The sequence below is a fragment of the Lepidochelys kempii genome, chromosome 2 (assembly GCF_965140285.1).
Source record: "Lepidochelys kempii isolate rLepKem1 chromosome 2, rLepKem1.hap1, whole genome shotgun sequence".
Classification (NCBI taxonomy): domain Eukaryota; kingdom Metazoa; phylum Chordata; order Testudines; family Cheloniidae; genus Lepidochelys; species Lepidochelys kempii.
This window is the reverse complement of record NC_136381.1, coordinates 106433285-106458498: the sequence shown is the minus strand read 5'-3', so window position 1 is coordinate 106458498 and position 25214 is coordinate 106433285. Positions and strand designations below refer to the sequence as shown.

The 25214-nt window shown below is 44.4% G+C and overlaps 2 protein-coding genes across 8 annotated transcripts in view; one reads left to right on the top strand and one right to left on the bottom strand.

Annotated features, from left to right (window-relative positions):
* DCDC2 (doublecortin domain containing 2) overlaps nucleotides 1-25214 on the bottom strand; it is a 237775-nt gene that overhangs the window by 50835 nt on the left and 161726 nt on the right. Inside the window, exon 15 of one of the 4 annotated variants that reach the window (XM_073331883.2) lies at nucleotides 16947-17116. The exons of 1 other annotated variant lie outside the window; for it this stretch is intronic. The gene's annotated coding sequence lies outside the window, so the exon portion shown is untranslated. Of the gene's footprint in view, nucleotides 1-16946; nucleotides 17117-17191; nucleotides 20946-25214 lie in introns of those variants that run through there. 2 more of the 4 variants (XM_078851592.1, XM_073331880.2) reach the window with 2 other exon arrangements.
* Nucleotides 11647-23373, top strand: NRSN1 (neurensin 1). Of its 4 annotated transcripts, none has more exons than XM_073331890.2 (5): nucleotides 11647-11789; nucleotides 14127-14203; nucleotides 17033-17089; nucleotides 19686-19883; nucleotides 20859-23373. In XM_073331890.2, exons 4-5 carry the CDS (start codon nucleotides 19695-19697, stop codon nucleotides 21255-21257), a joined length of 588 nt encoding a protein of 195 aa, XP_073187991.1. In that variant the 5' UTR covers nucleotides 11647-11789; nucleotides 14127-14203; nucleotides 17033-17089; nucleotides 19686-19694; the 3' UTR covers nucleotides 21258-23373. The 4 variants fall into 4 exon arrangements, with proteins under 4 accessions (XP_073187991.1, XP_073187992.1, XP_073187989.1 ...); XM_073331891.2 differs by having other exon boundaries at nucleotides 14107-14203; XM_073331888.2 differs by lacking the exon at nucleotides 17033-17089.

The following is a 25214-nucleotide window of genomic DNA, read 5'->3' as shown; positions in this document are numbered from 1 at the left end:
AATGACATTTTCTTTCTTCGAGAGGATTTAAAGAAAACGTCAGAAAAGAATCTCCAGCAAATTTAGCTCTGTTGCCTGTGCCACAGACCCTTTGACATATGGTTAAGGACAAACCTCAAAAGGGGGATTTTAAACTCTGCAGGTACAGGCATAAGATTTACATCAGCCAGTTCATCCCCATGGCATCTTCTCAAAGAAGTGAGCAATGTTTTAAATGGCAACCGGAGACAATGTCAGCTGGATGATAGTCTAATTGGAATCTCACTGTTTAATAAGCCAGACAGTGTGTAGGGGGTTTTTTTGGAGGGAGGAGTTGTGCCAGGTTACTGTATGAATGAAACGATACAGCTTATAATTGCTATGTGTTTGTGTTTGAACAGCATCAATTAATTAAGGGTGATAATTCTAGTACAGAACTTCAGTTATTCTTTTAATTCAGAAATAAGATATTAAATTCTCCTCTGCTGACTTGTATCCATGTGCAATCCCATTGGCCCAGTGCCTTCAGAAAGTCCATTGTGGTAAAGGCTGAACAAAATTTTTACCATGAAGAAATGTTGTTTCTCTCATCTCTTTGTTCAGAGACATTTATTTTGTCATAACATCTATAAATCATGTGAACTATTGGCATGTGCTTTCTTCAGCTGACAATACTTTTGAACAGAGGTGAAGTTCAAAAAAGTCCCTTAATGCTACATGCACTGTCTTTTTTATTTGTAATTGGATGTTCTCTCTAGGAGGTAACACAGTGTGTTGCTTCAAAGGCTCATGCACTTTGTTCTAGAGGAATTTTTCAAAAAATGGGGAAAGACACAAAGACAATCATACACTCCTGCTACAGAAATTCAGTGGTATTATTGAACATGGTGTGTGTAATTAACAAAGGACTAGTCAGTTATGGTACTGCAATTACACTGTAGTTACACTGCAATTGTAGTATCATTACATCAATATGGCTATGCTTTTTACTCACTAAATACTAGTAATTTGAGCTAGAAGGCCCTCTTTGGAGAAGGGACTGGCATTCTATAGGTTTGTACAGCACCTAATATAATGGGACCCCAGCCTCGTTAGCCTATAGACCCTATCACAACATAAATGTTGATAATAATGACAGAACTGGGCTGTATTATTTTGTATTACCTTTTTGGTTTCAGCATTAAGATATGTATTTTTTAGAATCCATTAACATTAATTACATTGTATTTGTACTGTATTTCACTCAGTCATGGAGGTAACCTTCTAGTTATAAGTAACTCTAGGTATAAAAAGCATAACCACAATATAATTACATGGCAGCTTTTGATAAACTTTATAATACACAGTGCAACTGCTAGATAATAGCATGCTGACTTCTGGAATGCTGATCAACCAAGGAGAGTGTTCTGATTATGTATCATTTTGATGATTGTCACTAATGGCGAGGCTCTAAGCGTTCACAATTGGGACCAAATTTTCAAGAGCTCAGCTACCATTTATGCACCAAAATAAGTGGCCAGATTTTCAAGGGTTCTCAGCACGTTATGTGTTGAACTCCTTTGAAAATCCCACCTGAGTGCTACAGTGGCAGCTACGGAGTACTTTTAAAGATCTGGCCATAATTAGGTGCCTAAAGTTCTTTTGAAAAATCCAGCCTCATTGTATCCCTTACTGGGGGGAGGGGGACTTGCGGAGGCACATAACTCTGAAGACATTGTCACCGTGAAGCTGACCTGGAAAAAACAAAAAAAGGGATCTCCTGTGACTGATTATCTTCTACCTGAATTCAGCAAACCCAAGGGCCATGACTAACCAGCTGCTGTGCACAGTCACATCACTGAAATACTTCTTGTGGCTCCTTTCTCAAGGCCCATTTGCATCAAGTCTAGCTCACAGATGCTAACTCTCCTCCCTTCACAGGAGCTTACTGCTATCCTAGAGTCTGTTATTTTTGCTTTTGTTTTTAAATGGAACAGTTCAGCTGTGCAAGTTTTCTCTATCAATTCCTTAGATTGGTTATACCACAAAATATTGCATAGGATCAGAATAGTTCAAATCCATTAGCACCAACAAAGCTTTTCCAGGGTTCTGAAGGGACTTGAACCTACCTGTCTTTATAATGCATAAAATTGATTCAGAAAATTTGAGAAACCAATGATTCCTAGTCCATATACTTTCAAGGCAGGACGGAAAAATGCTTGAACTTATGGTTTTGAATTGGCAGGGGAAAAAAGGCCCACTATACTCTTAGCTCAGGAGTCACTATACAGAGTGAAAAAGATGTCATGGTACTGCAAATTATTGTACTAAGTACAAAGCTAAGTCATGTTTAACTTAATTTTTGCTAGCTAGACATTTGTCAAGAACATGCCAACAGTCTCAATGATATTTAAATAACATGCAGCCAAACTTTTAGTTAAAAGCTGCAGTTTATGCTCTGTGACACATTAGCGAGGGAGTCATTGACAATATTTCTCCCAGAGTTTGAGAAAATATCCTCCATTCATAAGTCACCTTTCATCCCAAAATGCTCTATAAACTAAATACTCTAAAGAAGACTAATTTAATGCACTGAAGTGAAACCACCATTGGAGTAGAACACTGTGACTGTTCAAGGAAAGCTCTGCACTTTCCTTAGGAAAAGGAGATTGATACAGTCCCGGTACCATTAAGTCAGACAGATACACCCTTAACATTGCAGGTCATATGCAACCCAATAATATGCAGGCCCACATAGGCGGGAAGTGATGTGCAACCAATAGCACGTATATAAAGAGTAGCATTCAGAACCATCTACAGAGGTGCACAATAACAAAAGGAGCCTCACAACACCAGTGAAACAGAAATATTGTGGTTACTATGCAGGACTATACCCCCATATCTGAACAGAATGGATCAAATTCTCCTCTGTATATAGTCAATTGACCTAGGCAAACTTGAGGGCAAAGTGGGCGTACAGTGCAGCTACTAGTGTCAGGGAATGAAGAGTTCTGATTTGGCAGCATTCTACACCCCCACCCACACCGGGCCCCGCTGCAAAGTAACTACACAAGTGGCAAACGAGGCCATTACAGTATAAAAGATTTTGTGTAGAAAAAAATGCAAAAGAGGGGATCGCTTTGCAAATTGGATCTGAACCAAACAAAGTTACTTATGTTACTGACCACCACATACCAAACATAAATATCTCTGTGGCTACAAAGGGGGACATGATACATCAAGGCAATGGTCAGAGATGGAAGACAACCACATGCTGATACTTTTTCTCATGTTGACACCCCCACACAGATGGTCAGGCTCTCCCTGCTGTACTCTCATCAGGCTGCTGGGCTTGGATTGGGCATGCTTCTGAGCTCCACTGGGTCTCAGCCGGCTTCAGCCACAGTCTCTGGCCTCTCAGGGACAATTTCCTGGGCACAGACTCTCTGGTAGCACTTCTAGGGAATGGCATCTGGTGGTCCAACTGCATTAGTCCTCCAGGCCCAGTGTTGACTTCCCTCCCCCAAGACACCACAGTCAGTCAAGGATGCCCTGCCCAGAGCTCCTCTCTCATGGGTCCTCTGGCTTATGTTTAACCCTTCAGGGACACAGGATAGTTGAAGCAGGAATGCACAGACTTTGCAAAAGAAATGTTAAACAGATCACTCTTTACTCACAGCCAGCACAAGCTATAAACAGATCTATGGAAAAATAGTAAAACTAGCACTCAACTTCCTGCCACTGGTTCCTCACCAGGCCAAGAATCCTTTGGGATTTGGTCAGCAACTATTCAGGAAGCCCAAGATTCTATTATAGCCCCTTCCTCTTTCATTCCTTCTGCCTTACCTTTGTTTCCCGGTCAATGACAGAGAGCAATGCAGACAGGCCTTTCCTAATGTCCAGTCCCCTCTGTCAGGTGACCTTCCTGGTTAGCCCAAGCCCCTTTCAGGTGATCAAAATCTCCCATCAGGAGATCAATTGCTTGGTTACTAGCTCACCTGGGAGGGATAGTTTCCTTGAGCAGGTTTCAGAGTAACAGCCATGTTAGTCTGTATTCGCAAAAAGAAAAGGAGGACTTGTGGCACCTTAGAGACTAACCAATTTATTTGAGCATGAGCTTTCGTGAGCTACAGCTCACTTCATCGGATGCATCCGATGAAGTGAGCTGTAGCTCACGAAAGCTCATGCTCAAATAAATTGGTTAGTCTCTAAGGTGCCACAAGTCCTCCTTTTCTTTTTCCTTGAGCAGCAGCCAGCTCTTTGTCCAAGGGTGCTTTGAGTGATAGGTCATCAGGGCTTAACAACCCGCCATTGTTAATGCAAGAATGTCTCCTGACACATCCTGAATGTTTCAGCTCAATTTGCAGGGTACAGAGCCAAAGTGAAGGCACAGAACAAGTTTACAATCAAAATGCCCTTCACAAAACAAAATGGAGTTTGGTAGAGAGACATGCAGAAATATATTAATCCATCACAGACACATTTCAGTTAGGAAGCTGGAACAACTAAAGCTAATATCAGAGCATGCAGTCCCAGCATGTTCTAAAACCAGCTTATAAAATCGAATGGAGCAACAAGTGACAACAAAGGTTTACAATGTGGAGTGCTTGAGCAAACTGGAGTGGCTGACAAAAAATACCACACTGATCTGAGAATCTTGGGAAAGCTTAGATGCCATTGCTAAGGGCTCAGACAAGTCTCACCAGCATGTGAAGATCTCAAGAAAGCCAGCAGGCATATAGAAACGGGCCATCCAGCTGACCACTCACTCCTGGACTATAGAATACCTCTCAGCATGGTAGCCAGCTCAAGCTATTGTTATTTAATATCACAATAGCACCCAGAAGGTCCCAGTCAGATTTAGGACCCCATTGGGCTGAGGTGTCTACAAGCACATAGTAAAAGACAGTCACTTCTTAGTTCTAGGTTGTTGTTTTGTTTTGTTTTAACTGTTCCCCCGACCCTTCCTCATGCTCAACAAGGTTGGCAGAGCCCATTTCATCCACCCACATTGCTTCTTCCTCCAAAACCTACTCCCTCACCATAGCCAAGGAGCAGGGAATGAGGGAGGTAGAGGTTAGAATGATCAATCAAAAAACATCCTCAAAATATTGAAAAGAAAACCAAAACCAAACATTTCTCCTCTACTTGGAGTTCTCAGTTCCAGTGAGTGGGACTGTAGTGGTGGAGGTCTCCTGCATAGCCACCCTGCCTCCACTGGGTCTCAATAACTCCCCATTTTGCAGGAGGCTAGAGCTCTCATTTCTGGTTGCAGGGGTTGGGGAGAAGCTTTGTATAACTGCCCAGCAGTTCTGAACAATTTCTGCTGCTTCTCCCCTGCTTGTGTGGGGAAGCCTCTTGATTTCAGCTGGGGAAATGGATGTGGGATGACTCGGAGCTCAGAGACTGCTTGTGGTCCTACTCAGATGCACAAAGTGAGTTGAACCCTACACCAAGCTACCTTTGTGTCAGTCTAACCAAAATGTAGCCCATATTCTGCTAGGTATTTGAGAACTTAAAGCATTTCAGTTCATTTTTCTTTTGTAAAGGAAGCCTCTGAGAACATGCTGGAATTTTTCAGAAAGCTGCACTATTGTGGGCTGAACGTATTTCTACATTCACCTTCACCTAGAGAGCAAGGCTCATCAGAAAATCAAAGATCAGTGCCAAAAATATTATTATGGCAGAACTGCTCATCCCTGGTGTGCCTGCTGAAACGGGATCGTGGTCATTGGAAGCTTGCCATTGTCATTAAGCAGCAAATGCTGACAGACATCTGCAACTCAGTGAACATGAATTTCCTACCAATTGCAGCCTCTTGCTTAAGAGAGAAACATGTTTTCAGGCCCTGATGAGGCTGTGGATTGAACACAAGAAGGAACATAGGTTCACAGAACTTAAACGGGCTGCATTCACCGAGCAAGCAGTTGCAGTTCCGTCACCTCTCAATACCAAAGACAGGCTTGTAAATGCTAAAACAGCAAATGCCAGTGGATCTAGCAGCCGTAGCTGCAGCAAAAACACTGCCTATAGAGTTCTAAAGCCTTGAATACACTGGGGATTTACCCCAGTACAAACATTGGTGGCCAGGGCAAGTCCCTAGTGTTGACAGGAAAAAATGCCATAAGCTGTAATTTGCCCTGGTGTGATTTACTGCAGTTTCAAGCAAGGGAAAATGGAAGTGATGGTAATTGTAGCCTGTTTATAGTAGGGGTTTGCATCTGTTCAGCTACACCAGGGGTGGGCAAACTTTTTGCCCTGAGGGCCACATCTGGGTGGGGAAATTGCATGCAGGGCCATGAATGTAAGGCTGGGACAGGGGGTTGGAGTGTGGGAGGGAGTGCAGGGTGTGGGAGGGGGTGCGGTGTGCAGGAAGGGGCTCAGGGCAAGGGGTTGGGGCAGATGAGGGGTGCAGGGTGTACGAGCGGGCTCAGGGAAGGGGGTTGGGGTGCAGGGGGGGGTGCGGAGTGCAGGGGGGGCTCAGGGCAAGGGGTTGGGGGTGCAGGAGGGGGTGCCAGGGGTTGGGGTGCAGGAGGGGTGCAGAGTATGGCAGGGGGATGGGGTGCAGGCAGGGGGCTCAGGGCAGGGGGTTGGGGTGCATGAGGGATGTGGGATTCAGCAGGGGGCTCAGGGAAGGGTGTTGGGGTATAGGAGGGGTGTGGAGTACAGCAGGAAGTTGGGGTGCAGGCAGGGTGCGGCAGGGGACTCAGGGCAGGGAGTTGGGGTGCGGGGTGCAGGAGGGGCTCGGGGTGGCAGCAGCATGCACTGGGGCCAGGCCAGGCCAATGGGAGCTGTGGATGGAGGTACCCACAGGCGAGGGCAGCACGCAGAGCCCTCTGCCCCCTCACCCCCAGGGGCCGCAGGGACGTGGTGCGGGCCGCCTCTGGGGTCAAAGCGGGGCCCAGGGCGCCATGCGGGTGGTAATCCCAAGGGCCAGATCCAAAGCCCTGATAGGCCAGATCCAACCCATGGGCCGTAGTTTGCCCAGCCCTGAGCTACACCACTGATGGGTGAAAACCCCAGTGTAACCAAGGCCTAAACCTCAATGTTCAGTTAAAGCTGAAGCCAGGAAAGGCTTGGCGTTATAAAGTATTTTGTATAGCAATCAGCTTCCCTAAGTCATATCATGAATCAGGCCATGGGTTTGGGTCTCATCTCACAGTTTTACAGTGGTGTACTCCACTGACTCCACTTTGTAAACAGTAAGGATATGTGGACTTCAGTGAAGTTACTTCTGAATTATACTGGTGTAACTGAGAGCTGAAATTGGCCTTGTGTGTACCTAAGCTTAATAATAATAGCTGATTTTATGTTTATACATAATTGTCCCATTTGATACAATACCAATAGCTGTCTTGGTTCACTGAGTGTAATTCATTTGTCAGAAAGCAAATTAGTACTGCTAACGTCAGATGAACATAAGAGTGGCCATACCGGGTCAGACCAATGGTCCAACTAGCCAATATCCAGTCTACCAAGCATGGCCAATGTCAGGTGCCTTAAAGGGAATGAACAGAACAGGGCAATCATCAAGAGATCCATCCCCTGTCACTCAGTCTCAGGATCTGGCAGTCAGAGGCTTAGGGACACTTAGAGCATGGGGTTGCATCCCTGACCATCTTGGCTAATAGCTTATCTAATGAACTTATCTAATTCCTTTTTTGAATCCAGTGATAGTTTTGATCTTCACAGTATCCTCTGGCAATGAGTTCCACAGGTTGACGCTGCATTGTGTGAAGAAGTATTTCCTTTTGTTTGTTATAAACCTACTACCTATTAATTTCATTGGGTGACCCCTAGTTCTTGTGTTATGTGAAGGGGTTAGTAACATTCGTAATTCACTTTCTCCACACCATTCATGATTTTATAGACTTATATCATAACCCCTCTTAGCTGTCTCTCTTCCAAGCTGAATAGTCCCAGTCTTTTTAATCTCTCCTCATATGGAAGCTGTTCCATACCCCTAATCATTTTTGTTGCCCTTCTCTGTACCTTTGCCATTTCTAATACACCTTTTCTGAGGTGGGGTGACCAGAACTGCATGCAATATTCAATGTGAGGGCATACTATGTATTTATATAGTGACATTATGATTGTTGCTGTGCAGTCACAGGTATTTCATATTTTCTTCCATTTATTTGTTTGTCAATAAAGTGAATGAGCAGAAAGAGCTTGTTTTGTGGAAGTAGCATACGTACTTATTTATTGAGGACTAGATGACTCATAAGGTTGGAAATGGAATAGAACATCTTTCATTCCTAGGTCCAGAAAGGTTGGTAGTGAATGAAAGTCAAGATTTTACAAAAACATCGAGGAGTCCGGTGGCACCTTAGAGACTAACAGATTTATTTGGGCTTCTGGGTTTTTTACCCACGAAAGCTTATGCCCAAATAAATCTGTTTTAGTCTTTAAGGTGTCACCAGACTCCTCGTTGTTTTTGTCATTACAGACTAACACGGCTACCCCTCTCATACTTAGTCAGATTTTAGACTTACAGGACAAATACCCAGGCACTCTCTTCTTCTCTTATTCTGAAGATTAGTACTCTATTTGCTTTTCTCCTATTTGCCACTTTCCCAGCTCTCCATGATTTTTCACAAATAATTGTCAGTGGTGCAGAAATTTCATTAGGTAATTCTCTTAGGGTCAGATTGTGATATCATTACTCACACCGAGTAGCACCTTGTTCTGCATGTAGCCCTTTTGTCTTCAATGTAACCATGAAAAGTATCACACTAATTTACAACTCATGTCATCTAGGCCAGCTAATTTTTATACATTCAGATGTTCATTCCCTTACTCACACGTAATCAATAGCTATTTTAACAAGGACTTCCTTATTTCCAAACTATCCAAACTTCTTTTCTCTTTCTTTTCTAACACAGATTTTTAGAAAAGGAGTTTGGTGTCCCAGCTATTTTAAATTCATCATTAATCTCATTTTATTCCTCATTTATTAAAAGTGCTTAAATATTTATGAAATCTTCCTGCTTCCCCCTTGGCTAGCATTAATTCATTCTGTTTTAGTGTTCTTATATTTTTTCTAAAAGCCTTGACTCACACTCTACATTCTTGTTTGGTTGACTACTCCCCGCTTCTCCTGTTTCAGTGTAGGTGGGGGGTTTTAAACCTCAGATCCTTTAGCAGTCTTTTGTGATGCTATATTGTCAGTTCTTTTTCTTTGCATTCTCATGTTTCCCCAGAGGAATGGTTAGTTGTCTCATAATTATGGTATATTTTAAAAATCTCCAGCTACCAAGGGTTTTAATGCTTCCTCTCTAACAGTTTATTCACTAGATTACTTAATCCCCCCAGATTTCCTCTCCTGAAATTCTTTTGCTGTCAGAGAATCCACTTCTTACTGGGGTGAATCCAAATAGCTTTGGGGTCACAGGTGCAAAGCTTACCACATATTTTCACAGCTTCATTCCTTTTCTCCTTATCTGTAAGATAGTTATTTCAGGATGACTTCTCCATTAGTTGGAGCCTTTTCTTTCTGACTCTCAAAGCTGTCTGAAATGTAATTTAGGAACCACAATGATGATGCCCTTCTAGTGTACTAGAAAAATGTTTTGAGGTATCAAGTTACAGCACTTTTAAAATATTGCAGTTGTGTTTTAAGTACAGATTGTACGTTCTCAGACAGGACCAAAGAGCGTAGACCTTGCACACATTCAGGCTGAGACAGCAGTACCGCCATTTAAACCAGAGACTGCTACCCCATCCACACCACTTGATGACAGACCAACAGAAACACCAGAGACTAGGTCTTCAGCTGGTGTAAACTGGTGTCATGCCACCAAAATCAATGGACTGGTGCTATTTGCACTGATAGAGGGGGCAAACAGAGGCCAAGAGGATTATCAGGCATGAAAGGTGCTCTACAGGTGGTGAACTGGCACACTACTGTTCTCCTTTGCTCTGTCAATGCCATTCTACAGAAATTATCTGTCAACCAAGTTGAAAACATGAAATCCTAGGATCCTAATTAGTTGCCCCTCTCAAATTCATTGCCACTATGGCACTAATAAGTCCTACGTCTGATGTAGCGGCAGCTGGTGAACTTTGAGGAAAGTGGGGTGTAGCAGACAATAAAAATCATGGCCACTTACCCCCATGACACCACCCTCACCCCTAGAGAATGGGAGGATCAGCCCTAGGAAAGTTGCCTTCCTATGATTGCTGGGACCCTTGCTTAGCTGGGCCAGTCCTGGGACTGCCTGGACCTCCTTCATGGGAACCTCCTCCTCTTCTCCCTCCATCACATTCCCCCTCTCCACTGCTGCCTCCTCTTATCCTGCCTGGTGAAGCCTCCTTCAGCCACATCTCCACCTTCATTGCAGAGGCAAGGCCTCCCTCCAGCAGTTCTGCTGCCTTCAGTGCAGCAGTGAGCCACACAACCCCAGCCACCAGACCCTGAGAGAGTGAGCAAGAACCTTAGCACTCAGTGCTTCCCTGACTCACCACTGGGGGCGGGGGGGGGGGCACTCTACAGTCATTGCAGCCTCCTGGCTTGGACAGTGAATCCGGTAGCCGAAATCTCATTACAGATTGCCGCAGCTTTGCCTCCTATCAGGCCTTGACTGCATGGGCTGTGCATGTGCACAGGGGTTGTGGAGAAGAATGCCCTACTACTCAATATGATTCACGCACAGCAAATCTATAGCAAGCTGTCATTCATATTTAAACACACACACAGGTGGGGCAGTGCCCCAACACCCTCTCTACATGAGATGCAGTTGGTCTGGGATCATTATTATAAAGACACATGATACAGTTTCCTCTTGCTCACAGTATGGAAGTAGCCCTGCAAGCGTGGGCGTTGTGAGCGTGGATTCCTTTGGGTTTAACACACCATAAGTGGACAATGAGTTGCACAGATGCACAACTTAATCATTTATTATTTACATTGCAGTAGTACCTAGATGCCCCCCCCCGCCCAACGGGGACCCCATTGTGGTAGGCAGGCAGGCTATAAACTGTAAGATAGTGAGAGTTAGTCCTGGCCCTGGCGATGTTACAGTCAAGACCGGTTGGACAGAGGAAGCGAAATAGGTGCACAGAAGGGAAGTGACGGGGCCAGCATCACACAGTGGGGTAGGGACAGAAGCCAGGATGGGAACCCAGGTCTGCTGATTCCCAGTCCCCCCGGGAGGAGGCCCCTGATCTTGCATTTCCCACTGAGCCCTAGCGGCTGGCTGGCGGCCCTGGACGCGAAGTGACAGAGTTTGTCGGAGAGGGCTCCCACAGCAGCAGAGCGGCCCCTCTTCTCCAGGCCTGGGGAGCACCTTTAAGGGCCCTAGCCAAAGCCAGACATCTTGTGGTCAAGTCCATGACCCGTGATCCTTCCGCGCGGGGGGTGGAGACAGGGCGGCGTCGGGGGGTCGGGGGGGGGGGGCGCTGATCTCTGGCTCAGTGCCCCTAGGGCACCCTGCCAGGGGGCGGGACTTTGCCCGGTTAGTTCTCCCGCCTGCCGCTTTTGCACGGCGCTGTGAACCGTGGCAGAGGAAGTCACAACGCCCCCAGCGCGGCGCCCCAAGCCGCGAGCGGCTGCAGCGCCTGGGGGGCAAGAGCAGCGCGCGGGGGGGCGGGGCTCCCGCAGCGGGCGAGGCCAAGCCAGCCGCTCGCCCGGCCCCGGCCCCGGCCCCGGCCGCGCCCGCCCCCTCCGCCAAGCGGCAGCGCCCGGGCGCGGCGGAGTGCGCAGGCCCAGGGCGAGCCGGGCTCCGGCGGGCGGGGACACGGTGGCCGAGCGCGGCGCGGGGATGGGAGCCGCGCGAGAGAGCTGCAGCTCGCCCAGCTGCACTTGCTCAGCCGGCGGCAGGGAGGCTCAGGTAAGCGCGGCCGAGCAGTGCGGGCAGGTCTGCCCTCGGCGTCGCTGCGGGGCGGGGGTGGGGTGAGCCGGCCCCGGGGAGCTCCTCGGTGCCCAGGGTCTGTTGGTCCCGGCTTGTGCGGATGCACTTGCCCCGGGCAGTTTTGCAAAGCCCGGGGGCGGCGCTGATCTGAGCACTTCCACTCGCCGCCGGGGTGGCGGCCCGTTTCTGTGCTAGTGACCGGCGGCTCGGGCAGCAGATCCTGCCGCTGGCGTTTACAGGACGGTGTGGAACTTGCAGGCGAGCCCCCTCCTCTCTGCCCGAGCCCTGGCGGGCTGCAAAAGGCTTCGGCGTGGTTGCCAACCTCGGCGCCACGGCAGCCCTGCAAAGGGAACGGGGCTGCTGTGTTGGGAGGCGCCGCCGGGTAAAGTGCAGGGCAAGCCGAGGGCGCTTTTCGTTTCATGTGCTGGTGTTTAGGAGCAGACCGTATGGGTCCGGCGGGGCGAAGGGTGCGTCGGTAAATTACCCCCCGCGGTTGCTGGGAGCCGGCTGCTTCGCAAGCGCTCGGCAGCAAACCTCGGCGGGGCCGCTTCACCGCCTGGGAGCCGCCGCCGGGCTTCAGCACCATGGAGAGCTCGCTCCAGGCAGCGACAGGCCGGCCGGGAAGGGCACTGAAGGCCACTTCCTCCCGCAGAGCCGAAGCGTGCAAGGAAACCAGTTGCTGTGGGGATTGCACTGCTTCCCTCCTTGCTGGTGGCCTCGGTGGTACTGGGAGATTTACTCCTCTCCCTGCTCCGAAAGCAAGTAGTAATTCGTGCGTCGTTTGTGTCTCCTGTAGAGTGGCCTGAAGAGGCAAATATGGTCTTCTCCCTTGGTGGAGGGCGTTCTGCAGCAGGAATGTGTATCAGCTGATCAGAATAAAACTAAGCCTCAGCCATTTCTGAGGTTCTGCTGATACCTTAGTGAATATAATTAGAAAAGGTGGAGAAAGAACTCTAGTAACTGAATGGTAAACAAATCTCTTTTACAGGGGCTATCCTGCCTTCCTGGGGCAGATGAAGGGTAATGAGTGGGGATTGCTGATGAGAAGGGGGAGGGGTGAATTCCTTTGCAACAGATATTCACAGGAGCTATATTATACAGTAAATACTTAGGATGTTTTTCTGGGGGGATGCCTTCCTTAATTGTTCCTAAAGGCATGTAAGTATAGGAAACTTGAAATCATGATTGCTTTTGTTTACAGGATGGTGCATTATATTGTAATTACTCACCAGGATAAAATGGATTTAACCTGTTGCAAGAAGCATTATTTAAAAGTTGTGAATCACTAAGTGTGAGACTGTGGCATTACCATGAGCCCTTAGTAAAGAGTACTGCCTAGTTGCATTGATCTCGCATAGGCACAATATGGTCTCTGAAAAAAGAAAAGGAGTACATGTGGCACCTTAGAGACTAAAATTTATTTGAGCATAAGCTTTCGTGAGCTACAGCTCACTTCACTGGATGCATACAGTGGAAAATACAGTGGGGAGATTTTATATACACAGAGAACATGAAACAATGGGTGTTACCATACAGCCTGTAACCAGAGTGATCAGGAAAGGTGAGCTATTACTAGCAATAGTTCACCTTTCCTGATCACTCTGGTTACAGGCTGTATGGTAACACCCATTGTTTCATGTTCTCTGTGTATATAAAATCTCCCCACTATATTTTCCACAGTATGCATCCGATGAAGTGAGCTGTAGCTCACGAAAGCTTATGCTCAAATAACTGTGTTAGTCTCTAAGGTGCCACAAGTACTCCTTTTCTTTTTGCAGATACAGACTAACACTGCTGCTACTCTGAAACCTGTCAATATGGTCTCTGCTTCCCCCTTCTTTGACTAAGGGAAGTAATTCGTGCCATTTCTCTCCCTGGTGTAGTTTACTTCCTCCTTTGTGCTGCCTTAGCTGAAGTCAGGCTCCACCCACCTGCAGAGAATGGGGAATAGTAGCTGGTCAATCTTCCCAGCACAAGAGGGTGTGGCCTATGCAGAAAATTAATGGGGTGCATTATGTCCACATTCCCCTCTGTATGGCTGTGTGACACAGCTCACAATTGACTCCCCAAACAAAAAAAGAGACCTGTATATAAAAGGCATGAAGCAAAGCCCACTAAAGTCAATGGAAAGACTCCCATTGATTTCGATGAACTTTGGATGAGGCCCAGCCTGCCTTGCTTGGGTCTCTATTCTAAGGGAACATTAGGTATTGATATTCGATTTTGTAAGCATCAAGATTATCCCATGAATTATTATCCAGTATCTGTTATTTACTTCAGAATTCGCTATTTCTAGGGGTTCTGTTTTTCCTGTAGGTAAAGATTGGAAAGATGAGCCTTTAAACAGAAAGGTCAGAGTGTCTAACATCAGGAGGAGGAGAAGGACTTAAAACGTAAGAATCCCTTTTAATTTGTGTTTTACATTTGCAGGTTCGTGGTTATGTATGTGCATGTGCTGAGAGAGCAACATCACACTTCCATTTTCTTCTGTTTTAGCATAGCTTTCAAATTCAGTTTTCTAAAAGGTAAACATTTAATACTTAAAACAATTAATTTATCTTGAAGCAGTTTGAAAATTCATTCAGTAGTTTCTCCTGAAATATGCTCAATGTTTCATCCATCTATTCACAAAACTGATCACCACCTCCTACCCCCTCTCCTGCTGTATCAGTGCAGTGTAATAAAGCACAAAATAAACACAGGATAGTCTTTATGTGGGGTATAAAGTTGCTAGGGGATTGCTACAATGCAGCTGCATGTTCTGAAGTTCTGACTGTAACTTCTCTGTATTTCTAGAAATTGGTAATGATTACACTGGTCCACAGTTATGCCGTGAAAAGTTCTAAAGATTAACAGCTGTCCCTTGGTTTTATAAAAGCTCTAAGCTCAGACCAAAACACTGATTTAGGGTAACAATGTTTACCCCAGTTTTGGGCAAAAGATCCCTAAACATAGGCTTTTAGGCCGAGATCCTTCAGGGTATTTAGGTACCTCACTCCCAGTGAAATGAATGGGAGTGAGGTGCCCAAGTACCTTTAAGGATCTGGCCCTTCATACCCACATCCACAAAAGTGAAGCCTATGCCAAATCATTCAACACCCCAACACAGTAGCTGTCATTTATATTGATCTGGTACAAATGGGTGCCTTTGAACACTCCCCCACATATTTATTGTGGACTCCTTTACTTCACCTCACTTCAGCATTCTGTTCAATTTCCCTGCCTCATTCTCAAAAAGCAAGAGCTATATTCATGTTGCAGCTCAGATGACAGACTACACTACTCCAAATCACCACTGGGGGCTGAAAATGTCTTCAACCTCTCCTTCCTCTGTCTAGGAACTGATAGTAGTATCTTTACATGAAGAACCAGAGGCCAGGATAGATTTGCCCCCATGTAACAGCTTATTTGTTTGAGCAATGGTTAGGGGGAGTGTGGGGGGGGGAGGGGCAGGGGTTATAAATGTGTTCAAGACAGCATCCAGTAGGCCTGGCTAAATTTAATCAGATGTTTTTTAGAATGAAAAGAAATAAAGATCATGATTTGATGAACTAGCTGTCACAACTGTAATGCTATGCTCCACTCTTTTGACTAAAATTTTTTTGTCTGATAACCTTCATTCTGTGATACACTTATCTACATTTTAACTCATAAATAATCAAATGCAACTATTAGCATTCTAGATTTCCACTCTAACCTTGTTTTAATATAGAAAACAATCTACATATAAAATAAGTAATCCCAGGTTGTGTGATTATCATGGGTTAATCCCATAGTGAGGAATTAGATTTTACAACATATGTCCTGATACACAATGAGGTTAGTTCACAATTACTATACAGTACCTCTTTTTAATGTGGCGCATAGTTAATTTATGCTGATCTTTACAAATTAGTCAACCTTATGTTTTCTCGAATTAATTACAGTAAATTACAGAAGAGAATGAAGATCACTAGAGATATTGGGCCAGATTCACTGATATGCTCCAGTTGCTTTGCATGATTCTGCTGATGCAAAGCAGCTATCAACCAAGCTTAACTTCCCCAGGGGGCTGCTCTGTACCACCAGAACACCACAAAGCAGCCAAACGCACTAGTCAAACTGACCCCATTAGGACTCATTCTCCCCTACCACTGACCTTGCATTGTCCTTTACACCTCTGTAAAGTGAGAGTAAAATACTTCCATTCTGATCTCACTATGCACAGGTTAAAAAATGATTATACAAGTTGCAAGCCAGTGGAGACTCACACATACAGTTTATATGAGGAGACAGTTTTGTCCTGTGAGATATGGGACTTGATTGGGAGTCAGGAGATGATTTGGTATGGGAGGGATGGCAATCTGCTTCCTGCTCTGCCAGTAGTGCTCTATATTGACCTTAGTCAATCCCTTTAATTTGTGCGTTCGCACCTCCATTTTTTTGGCACACCTTCAGGTGATCTCGAGACACTTTACAAACACAAATTAAGCCTCATAATAATTTGCATGTGCCTCAATTTTCCACATCTGGTAAATGGGGATAATGCTGCTTACCCCTCATTGCAAGGCACTTTGAGGTATATTGATAAGATATTATTGTGTCTTATCTTTGAAGGAAGATATGACCATATGAATCTAGGAATGAAAGCTATGGTAATTCATACAGCCACTTTATAGTATAGTGCAGTACACTGTCTAGTGCAGAGGATTAGAGGCCATGATTCCTGAGTCCGTTTTGGATTCTACCATTAACTTATGTGGTGTTAGGCAAGTAAGTCATTTAACTTCTCTATTACTTGCTTTACCCATCTATAAAATGGGTATTGATAGTACTTACCTACCTCACAGGGCTATTACGATGCTTAATTAGTGTCCGTAAAGAAAGTATCTTGAGATCACCTCAGCATGTGCAAAATATTTACATTAAATCACTTCTCCCTTATTGCATATAGTTTTACCTTCTTTTTTAACATTCTGAACCCTCAGTGACTCCTCATGGAAAATTTTAAAAACATTCTGCTTATGAATTATTATTACTATTATTTTATTGTCACATCCAGGAGAGTTCTGGTTACATATAGTCGGTTTTGTCTTCCGTCATTGTTTACTAGGAATATTTGCATGAAAACAGTATGTTTGGGGTGAGTGAGAGAGGATTTGCAGGCCGAGGGGGCGTGGGGGGTTGTTGTTTTTTTTTTAAATGTTCTTCAGTCGAAGTCATTGTCTTCTGTAACATTACAGCTACCTAGTTGCTGGGGAGATGGTTGTGATGTCACAAAGAAAGGACTTTGATTGCAGGTATGGAAACAGCAGGAACAGCAACTCCTAAGGAGCAAAGATCCCCCATACACACAGAGTGAATGAAATAAAAACCTGAACAACAGCAACTGTTCTAGAAGCAGAATTCTTTATAAACAATATTTTTCGGAGTTTTCCACAAGGCTTCACTCTATACATTTTCATTCATGTCACTTTTGTGTGAGAAAAAATAAGATCAAAGTTTATAGTATAGTAAAATCAATTTCCAGATATTACAGTGGAAAATGTCAAGGTTAGTGACATGTCAATTATCCTATTTGTAATGCCTATCTAGTAATGCTTTGCAGTTGCCCAAAAGATTTGTAAGAAGACATCTTCATATCCATGCAACTCTATCTCCAGAGAAAGGCATGTACCCATGTACCAGCTAATTTACTTTGTCTTTTAGTCTAGACCTTGCAGATGTGTGGTTCTCCCTTGAATCAGACAGGCAGGACAATGACCAATAACCACATAGAATTGTCTTGCTTTCTGGGGGCTGCCTCCAGCTTTATTGTGTCTGATTTCAAGACCTCTACCTCCCTCTCTAACTAAGGGGAGTCTCTTCTTGAAGACCATTAGGCCGGGAGTCTGTGCCATCTCAACCAATCAACAAAAAGCAAATCAGTCAGAAAAACGAGAATAATATTTCTTTGGCTTGGTCTGTGAGGAAACACCCTAGGGAGGAAGAACAAGAGTCTTGAGGCTGACGGGGAAAAAAAGAGAATGGGAATCTTTGGACTCCAATCCCACTCCCCACAGGGAGAGCTTCTCACAGAAGTGCTGCTCTAAGCACTCTGAAGGCAAGGGCTGCATCCGCAGATGTCCGGATGCTTAACAGAGAGGGTCTAGGAATGCTGGGTGGCAGCTTTGCAAAGCTTGTTCACCAGCACCTCCACTCTCTAGTGCAGGAGGTGGTCATGGAGCAGGCTCCGACTCTCATTGGACAAAGAACTTCCACATGTTGCAGGCCTCCTGGATACTGGATTTGATCCATTTAGCCTTGATATGTCGGGATGCTTTGAGGCCTTTCCACAGAAATTCTTATGAGATTATAATGGCAGGAATACATTAAATACATTAATACCAGGGGAATAGAAAAGCTACTACTATCAGAGAAAAGTGCATAGGATTCCTCAACACTGAGCCATGAAAAACAAAACAACCAGTGGATTACAGGATTCATGTCATAGTGATGCCAATTTCTGTACCTACCAAGAGCTGAATTCTGCCATTGTTTTTAATTAGCATGCTCCAGATTTTTACATAATTTCAGTGTGAATCATGCAGTATTTGTCCATCTCATTTAACATAGGGGGAGCTGGTATTCTGTAGTGAGTGAAATCATTGCATTGGGGGTATTGCACCAGTTACTGAAGGGATACGGGCTAGTAGCCTATAAAATGCAAGAAAAGGGGGTTGGAGTACCTTGTTAAAACTAACAGGTTAGGTATGCTTGCATTGCACTGCTTTAAGAAGTCAGGTGTGTTACTTGAAGCTGATGTTAGGTCTCACTCATACCTTTTGGTTCATATAATCCTACTAAATCCAAAACAAAGGCATTATAATACTTCTAAAATACTCATCTACAGATGGCAAATTAAAGTGGCATACTCATTTTTAAAAGGCCTGATTGACCTCACTTATACAGGTGTAAGTCTGCTGAATTCAGTGGAGTTACAATAGTGTAAAATAAGTTGTAAGTGAAATCAGAATCAGGCCCTGGATATTTAAAAACAGAAAATCTTTGTTTTATTTATTTATTTGTTTGTTTGTTTTATTTACTTTATTGCAATGGAAAGAATTTAGGACACTGGATTTATTTTTCAAAATGGGTGAAATCCTAACCCTTTTGCAGTCAATGGTGCCAGGCTTTACCTCACAAATTTACTATCGGCATTTGGTAAATTAAAATAGGCTTGGTAGTTTGTAATCATTTTCATTTCTGATTTTCAGACAGTAGAACAAATGTTCCATCCTTGAGTGTATTTTTATTCAGAAAAATTAATTTAAGGCTAGTCTTCATGACCAGGACCCCCGTGGCTATTTATGTCACAGTTATATATAATCCCACAGTTGTGTCTCTGTTTTACAAGTTTAAGAAAAACAAAGTCATCAAGAAGAGTTTGTGAAATGTTCCAAATTAGCAGATAAAGCTAGCAAGCGATGCCTACCATGACTAATAGTAATGGTGTTTGTATCAGAGATCGAGGCACTCAGCCCTGCAGTCATGCAATGCCGCTTTAAATTTACATGAAATTAAATGATATTTCATCATGCATTATGGCACTAGAAACACTACATGTAAAAAACAACTTTGCTGAGTGTTCACACACCCGGTCTTTAGGGTGTAATCCTGCAAGGTGTCAAGGGCTCTCAGTACCTACTGACTTTAATAGGAGTTGAGGGCCTCCACACCTGCCAGGAGTGCTCAGCATTTAGCAGGATCAAGCCCTTACTTTGGGAGTGTGGAGTGGAGATGACTCTTTCCAGAGCTCATATCCAGGGATTAGTTGCAGCCCATTTTGATTTCCTTTTTGTAAAATCGCATAGTGTCACTAATTGGGTCTGTCTTGTGTGAAATCTCTCATTGCAGGTGAGAAGGATGAGCTCCTATGTGGATATCTGCAGCTCCAAGCAAGCGCAGAGCGGCACGGAGGGAAGTTACCAACGCTATGGAGTTCGATCCTATCTGCATCAATTTTATGAGGACTGCACAGCATCAATTTGGGAGCATGAGAATGATTTTCAGATCCAGAGGTCACCTAGCAGGTGGGGCTCTGCATTCTGGAAGGTACAGCTCATCATTCTACAGAAACTATTATTTACTACAGGTCCAGGTTTCAGTGCTGAACACCCACCCTTTGAAAATGAGGCCCTTTTAACGTATATATCTAGTTGGGCATCAAAAATTGAAGCACACAAAATCAAGTGACTTTTGAAATCTTAGCTATAATTTGTAAAAGTGTAGAGAAATGACTCTCAACACATTCACGCATAGCTTTCACTGACATTCATATAAGCCTACGTGGATGTCTGATCAAACTGTCAGGGAAACAATAAGGGCTTGGTTTACTAAAAAGTTAGGGATCCTGGGGAAATCAATCTTTGCACTTATTATTTAAACTTGGCAGGAAATGCAACGTTGTGACTTATTTCTACCACACCGTCCTTTTAACCTCTGCAAGATACAGACATTTCATGGACAGAAAACAGGAGGTGGTCACATGTAGTGACCCCACCATGGGTCATCAGCAGGGTTTGAATCCAGGACTTTCAATGCCAAAGCTCAGAGCTCCACTACCTGCGTTAAAGAAGGAGCTTTGTCACCTAGTAGCAGTAATAGGTTAAGAACATAAGAATGCCCACACTGGGTCAGACCAAAGGCCCATCTAGCCCAGTAGCCTGTCTTCGGACAGTGGCCAATGCCAGGTGCTTCAGAGGGAATGAACAGAACAGGTCATCATCAAGTGATCCAGGTTATCTTTTGTGTGATGGAACCCCTAGAGCGGGTACATGATACATGCTCACAGCCTCTACACGTGCATATTTCTTTTCCCTGGAAATTCCCATCCGTATGTTGATTTAAACAAAGATTAGCTGTAGAAACAATTCCAACATGGCAATTCATCCACATATTTGAATTCTATTAATCAGGGCTCAAAAGACAATGTCTGCTTCCTGGTAGGATTGACAAATATTTGTGTAGACAGTGAAAATGTTACAAACGATGTGGCCACATTCATTTTTAACCCTGTTTGTTTTCCAGGTCGGACTCATCTCTGGGGTGGTTTTTATGCTGATCGGGTTAACAGTTCTTGTCATAGGTTTTCTTGTGCCACCGAAAATCGAAGCCCTGGAGGAAGAAGATTTTGTTGTTGTGGATAACCATGCCATTCAGTTTAACGGAGCCCTTGATATATGTAAGCTGGCAGGAGCGATCTTATTTTGTATTGGAGGGACCACAATGGCAGCATGCCTGTTGATGTCTGCTTTTGCTAAAAGCTACTCCAAAGAAGAAAAGTATCTTCAGCAAAGGTTTAAAGAGAGAATAGCAGACATAAAAGCCCATGCACACCCAGTCACAAAAGCACCAGCACCAGGAGAATCAAAGATACCTGTCACTTTGTCCAAAGTTCAAAATGTCCAACCTTTATCAGAAACCTGACATTTCCCTTTTTAATTTATACATCATTTAATTTGAAAAGGTCAGCCTTTGTGAGCATACGAATTTGTGTTTACAGTACAGCTTCAAGTACTCTGCTCTGTAAGAGGGGAACAGATTGGAAACCTTATCTAGCAGAATTTAAAGGTTGGCAAATGAGGGAATTTTAGGTGATTAGTGCTTTGAATAATGTATTTACATGTTCAAATATATGAATTGTGTAAACAAGTGTTCACCTATGTTGATCTAGGTCAACCTACCAACACGGCTACAACAACACTGGAGGGAAAAAAGAGTTTTTAACTTACCAAGTTTCTGTGTCATTTGAGAAAAATGGGCATTTTGATACCAATTGTATCGTGGCCATCCAAAATTATGCTCTGTTTAAAGTTAATGTGGTGTACTTTTTTTTTAGCTAGGGTAGTTTTTAAAACATTTGTTTAGACTTGGTGTTCTTTCACTTTCCACTCCTGATGTACATGGGGTAATATCCTGCCCTCTTCACCCATGTTGGTAGTCCTGTAATTTTCGGTAGTCTCCATACAAATAAGAGTGTACATATACAGTCTGTGTCTCTCACGCACAAGAAACTCTGCTGCCCTGATTTTGATTAAGGCACAGATCAGCCAACAGTGTTTCCATATGGGAAACAGACATCATTTTAGGCCCAAATTTGCCACCAGTCCACACGGACCTGGTACTCTCCGTCTTTTGTAAAATCACCATATTTATTTAACAAATGCAAAGTAAGGAAAGCAAGACTATGAAACATCCTATTTTAAATAAGAAAAAGAACTCCACATTTCCCCACTGGTTGTTTGGTGTGGTGTCTGTCATCCTTAGTCTTTGCCAAATGTCCTTAAACTCATATAACACATTTGGGCCTTGGCAGGATGGGAATTAGACTATGGTTTAAAGCAGTGGTCACCAACCAGTCGATCGCGCTGGACTGGTCAATCCTAGAGGATCTCCCAGTCGATTGCAATCTCCAGTGGCAGCGCAGTGCGGCTGCCTAAGGTTACCCCGCCCCCACTCCCGGAAGCGGATACTGCAGCCCGGGGGCAGGAGGGCAGGGGTCTCCCTCCGCATGCGCTGCTCCTGCCTGCAAGCATGCCCTCGCAGCTCCCATTAGCCAGGAGAGCTGTGGGGGGCAAGAGAAGGACAGCATGCAGAGCCACGTGCCCCCCATCCTCCCTATCCCAGTGGGCGCAGGGGCGCATTGTCCCTTTCTGGGAGCGGTGTGGGGGCGGGATAGGCAGGGAGCCTGCTTCAACCTTGCTGTGCCCACTGCCGACTGGGAGCCACCGGAGGTAAGTGCTGCCCTGTGGGAGGCTGCACCCCAACCCCCATCCCTGAGCTCCCTCCCAGAGCCAGCACCCTGTACCCCCTCCTGCACCCCAACACTCTGCCTCAGTCCAGAGCCCCCTCCTGCACCCAAACTCCCTCCTAGAGTTTGAACCACTCACCCCCTCCTGCACCCCAACCCCCTGCCCCAGGCTTAACCCAGAGCCCCCTCTCACACTGTGAACCCCTCGGCCCCAGCCCAGAGCCCGCATCCCCTCCTGAACCGCAAACCCCAGCCCGTGAAGGTGAGTGAGGGTTGGGGAGAGCAAGTGATGGGAAGGAGGGGATGGAGTGAAGGGAAGGAGGGTGGGGCTTTGGGGAAGGGGCGGGGCCTTGGGGAAGGCTCAGGGTAGACCCTGAGTTGCCCTTAGATTCAAAAAGTGATCTTGGGGGTAAAAAAAGGTTGAAGACCACTGTGGTTTAAAGTGAAATTCCTAGCCTGCTGTGTCCTGTCTCTACATAATCCCATTAGTTGACCTTAAAGAACCTATCTAAAGAAATTTTAAAATGTTGTTCTATTTTTATAGGTAGTAGAGTAAGCTCTCCTTAATTGGAATACATTTGTCTGGATGCTTACCTGAATATTTGTCCTGTCACTAAAGAAACTTAATTTTGTTCTCATATGAGGTAACTAGCTCATCCTCTTAATCTGTGGATTTAAATTAAAGATGTATAAATAATGATGTGACCTTTGTATTCTCTGATAATATGTTCTACCTTATAGTTCTGTCTATTTTTTTGAATGGATTCAGTAAAATTATATGAACAAGCCAAACATGAATTTTGTGGCAAGTCCTTTCTAGTAACCGTTTTCCTTTCAAAACATAAAATATCAGTTTCAAAGATGAATCAGCAAATGAAGTCATGTAGCTGCACAGCACAAGTGAACCTGCTTGTGTTGATACCCTTTGTGCATGAAGTGCATTTCCAGTTTCATGCATAGTGTGGAAATTGATGACAATGACATTGAATCAGATTCAGGATGGAAAACTCTGGCTATCCAGATTAAGTCTGGAGGTGGCTGTGCTCCATACCTTCCTCATTCAAAAGTTTTGGATCTGGAAAACCTTTCATGGACTTTGGAGTGCAGAAACCAGAAGGAGGGTTTTGGAGGTTTTCTTTGAGCTCAAACTGGAATAATAGTTATGAATGGTGGAAGAAGTAAGAAAACTGTACTTGACGATGCTAAAAAAAATTTCAGCCAGGCACAGCAAGGTAGATCGCCGTAGCAGCACATATTTGAAATGCCTAAGGACCAACATTATGAAAGATGGACAATGATGACACCATCACAAACAAGAAATTGCACAAACTGAAACAGAATAAAATTCTGTGTACAACTGGCAATTTACTGGCACCCACAACTTGGATTGCAAAAGCACATAGCAACCCATGTTCAAAACAAGAGTGTAGTTCACAGGGAGGAGAGCATGAGTGGGTAATAGGTGTGGGACACAGGCAGGAATCAGATGTATGTACCAGATGCAGTTTTGCGTGCCACACTTTAAGAAAGATGGGGTCAAACTGGGAAGAATCCAGAGGAGAGCAAAAAAATGATAAAATGTTTAGGAAAAACCTGACCTATGAGGAAAGGTTTGTTTACTCTTGAAAAAGATGAATGAGTCTTCATATATGTTAGTGGCTGCTATAAAGAGAAGACTAACAATTCTTCATGTCCACTAAAGGTAAAATGAGAAATAATGGGCTTAATCTGCAACAAGGGAGATTTAGGTTAATTAGGAAAAAAAACTTTCTAACCATAAGGAATGTTAAGTACTGGAATAGGCTTCCAGGGAGATTGTGGAGTCTCTGTCATTAGAGGTTTTTAAGAACAGGTTACACAAACACCTGTCAGGGATTATCTAGGTATACTTGGTGCTGCCTCAGCAGAGGGGGCTGGACTAGGAGACCTCTTGAGGTCCCTCCCAGCTCTGTGTTTCTCTGATTATATAAAACAAGCAAAGACAGCAGGTGTTTCATAAGGGGGAGAGGGGAGTTCTGATGATTGCTCATATGGTGTGTGATAAACACCAGAACACGATAGCTGCATCATTCACTGTTGCTTGTTCTTTAGGCTATGCATTATAGCCAAGAGGTAGAACAGCAGCATAAGTCTTTATTGAGCTCTTTTCATGTCAGAGGGAGGCTTGTTTATATGTCCTTCCTTCACTGCTGTCAGGTTGTTAGTATATGGGCAGCAGGGAGACAGGACACTAACTTCAATGTAAAGTTTAATTAAAGATTGTGAATAGTGAAAATGTGACATTGCAGATCTTACAGTATAGCTCACTACAGGAGATTAAAATGATGGTTCTAATATCTTTTAGATACTCCTATCTCTCCTCTAACCTTTTGTGCTTACATGTGAGATCAGAATGAAAATCCAACTTTCAAATGACTTATAGTTTTTCCACAATGGCTGCATGGACACAGAATGTTCTTAAACATGCACTTTTATCATCATCTAATCATCTTTGACTGGAAGGAGAGGTGATCCAGCAGGCAATGAGCTATGTTCAAGATGGGCTGGTACAAACACTGAGCATTCTACCATATTGCCCAGCCCCCTTCTTGGGTTAATATGTTTTGACACTGTAAAGATGAGTCACTATAGTA

What these genes read in the sequence shown, in the direction of transcription:
- NRSN1 (XM_073331888.2), top strand. Translation starts at nt 19,695, where the DNA reads ATGAGCTCCTATGTGGATATCTGCAGCTCCAAGCAAGCGCAGAGCGGC. An exon ending in GGGGCTCTGCATTCTGGAAG is followed by an intron (nt 19,884 to 20,858) that starts GTACAGCTCATC and finishes TTTGTTTTCCAG; the next exon opens with GTCGGACTCATCTCTGGGGT.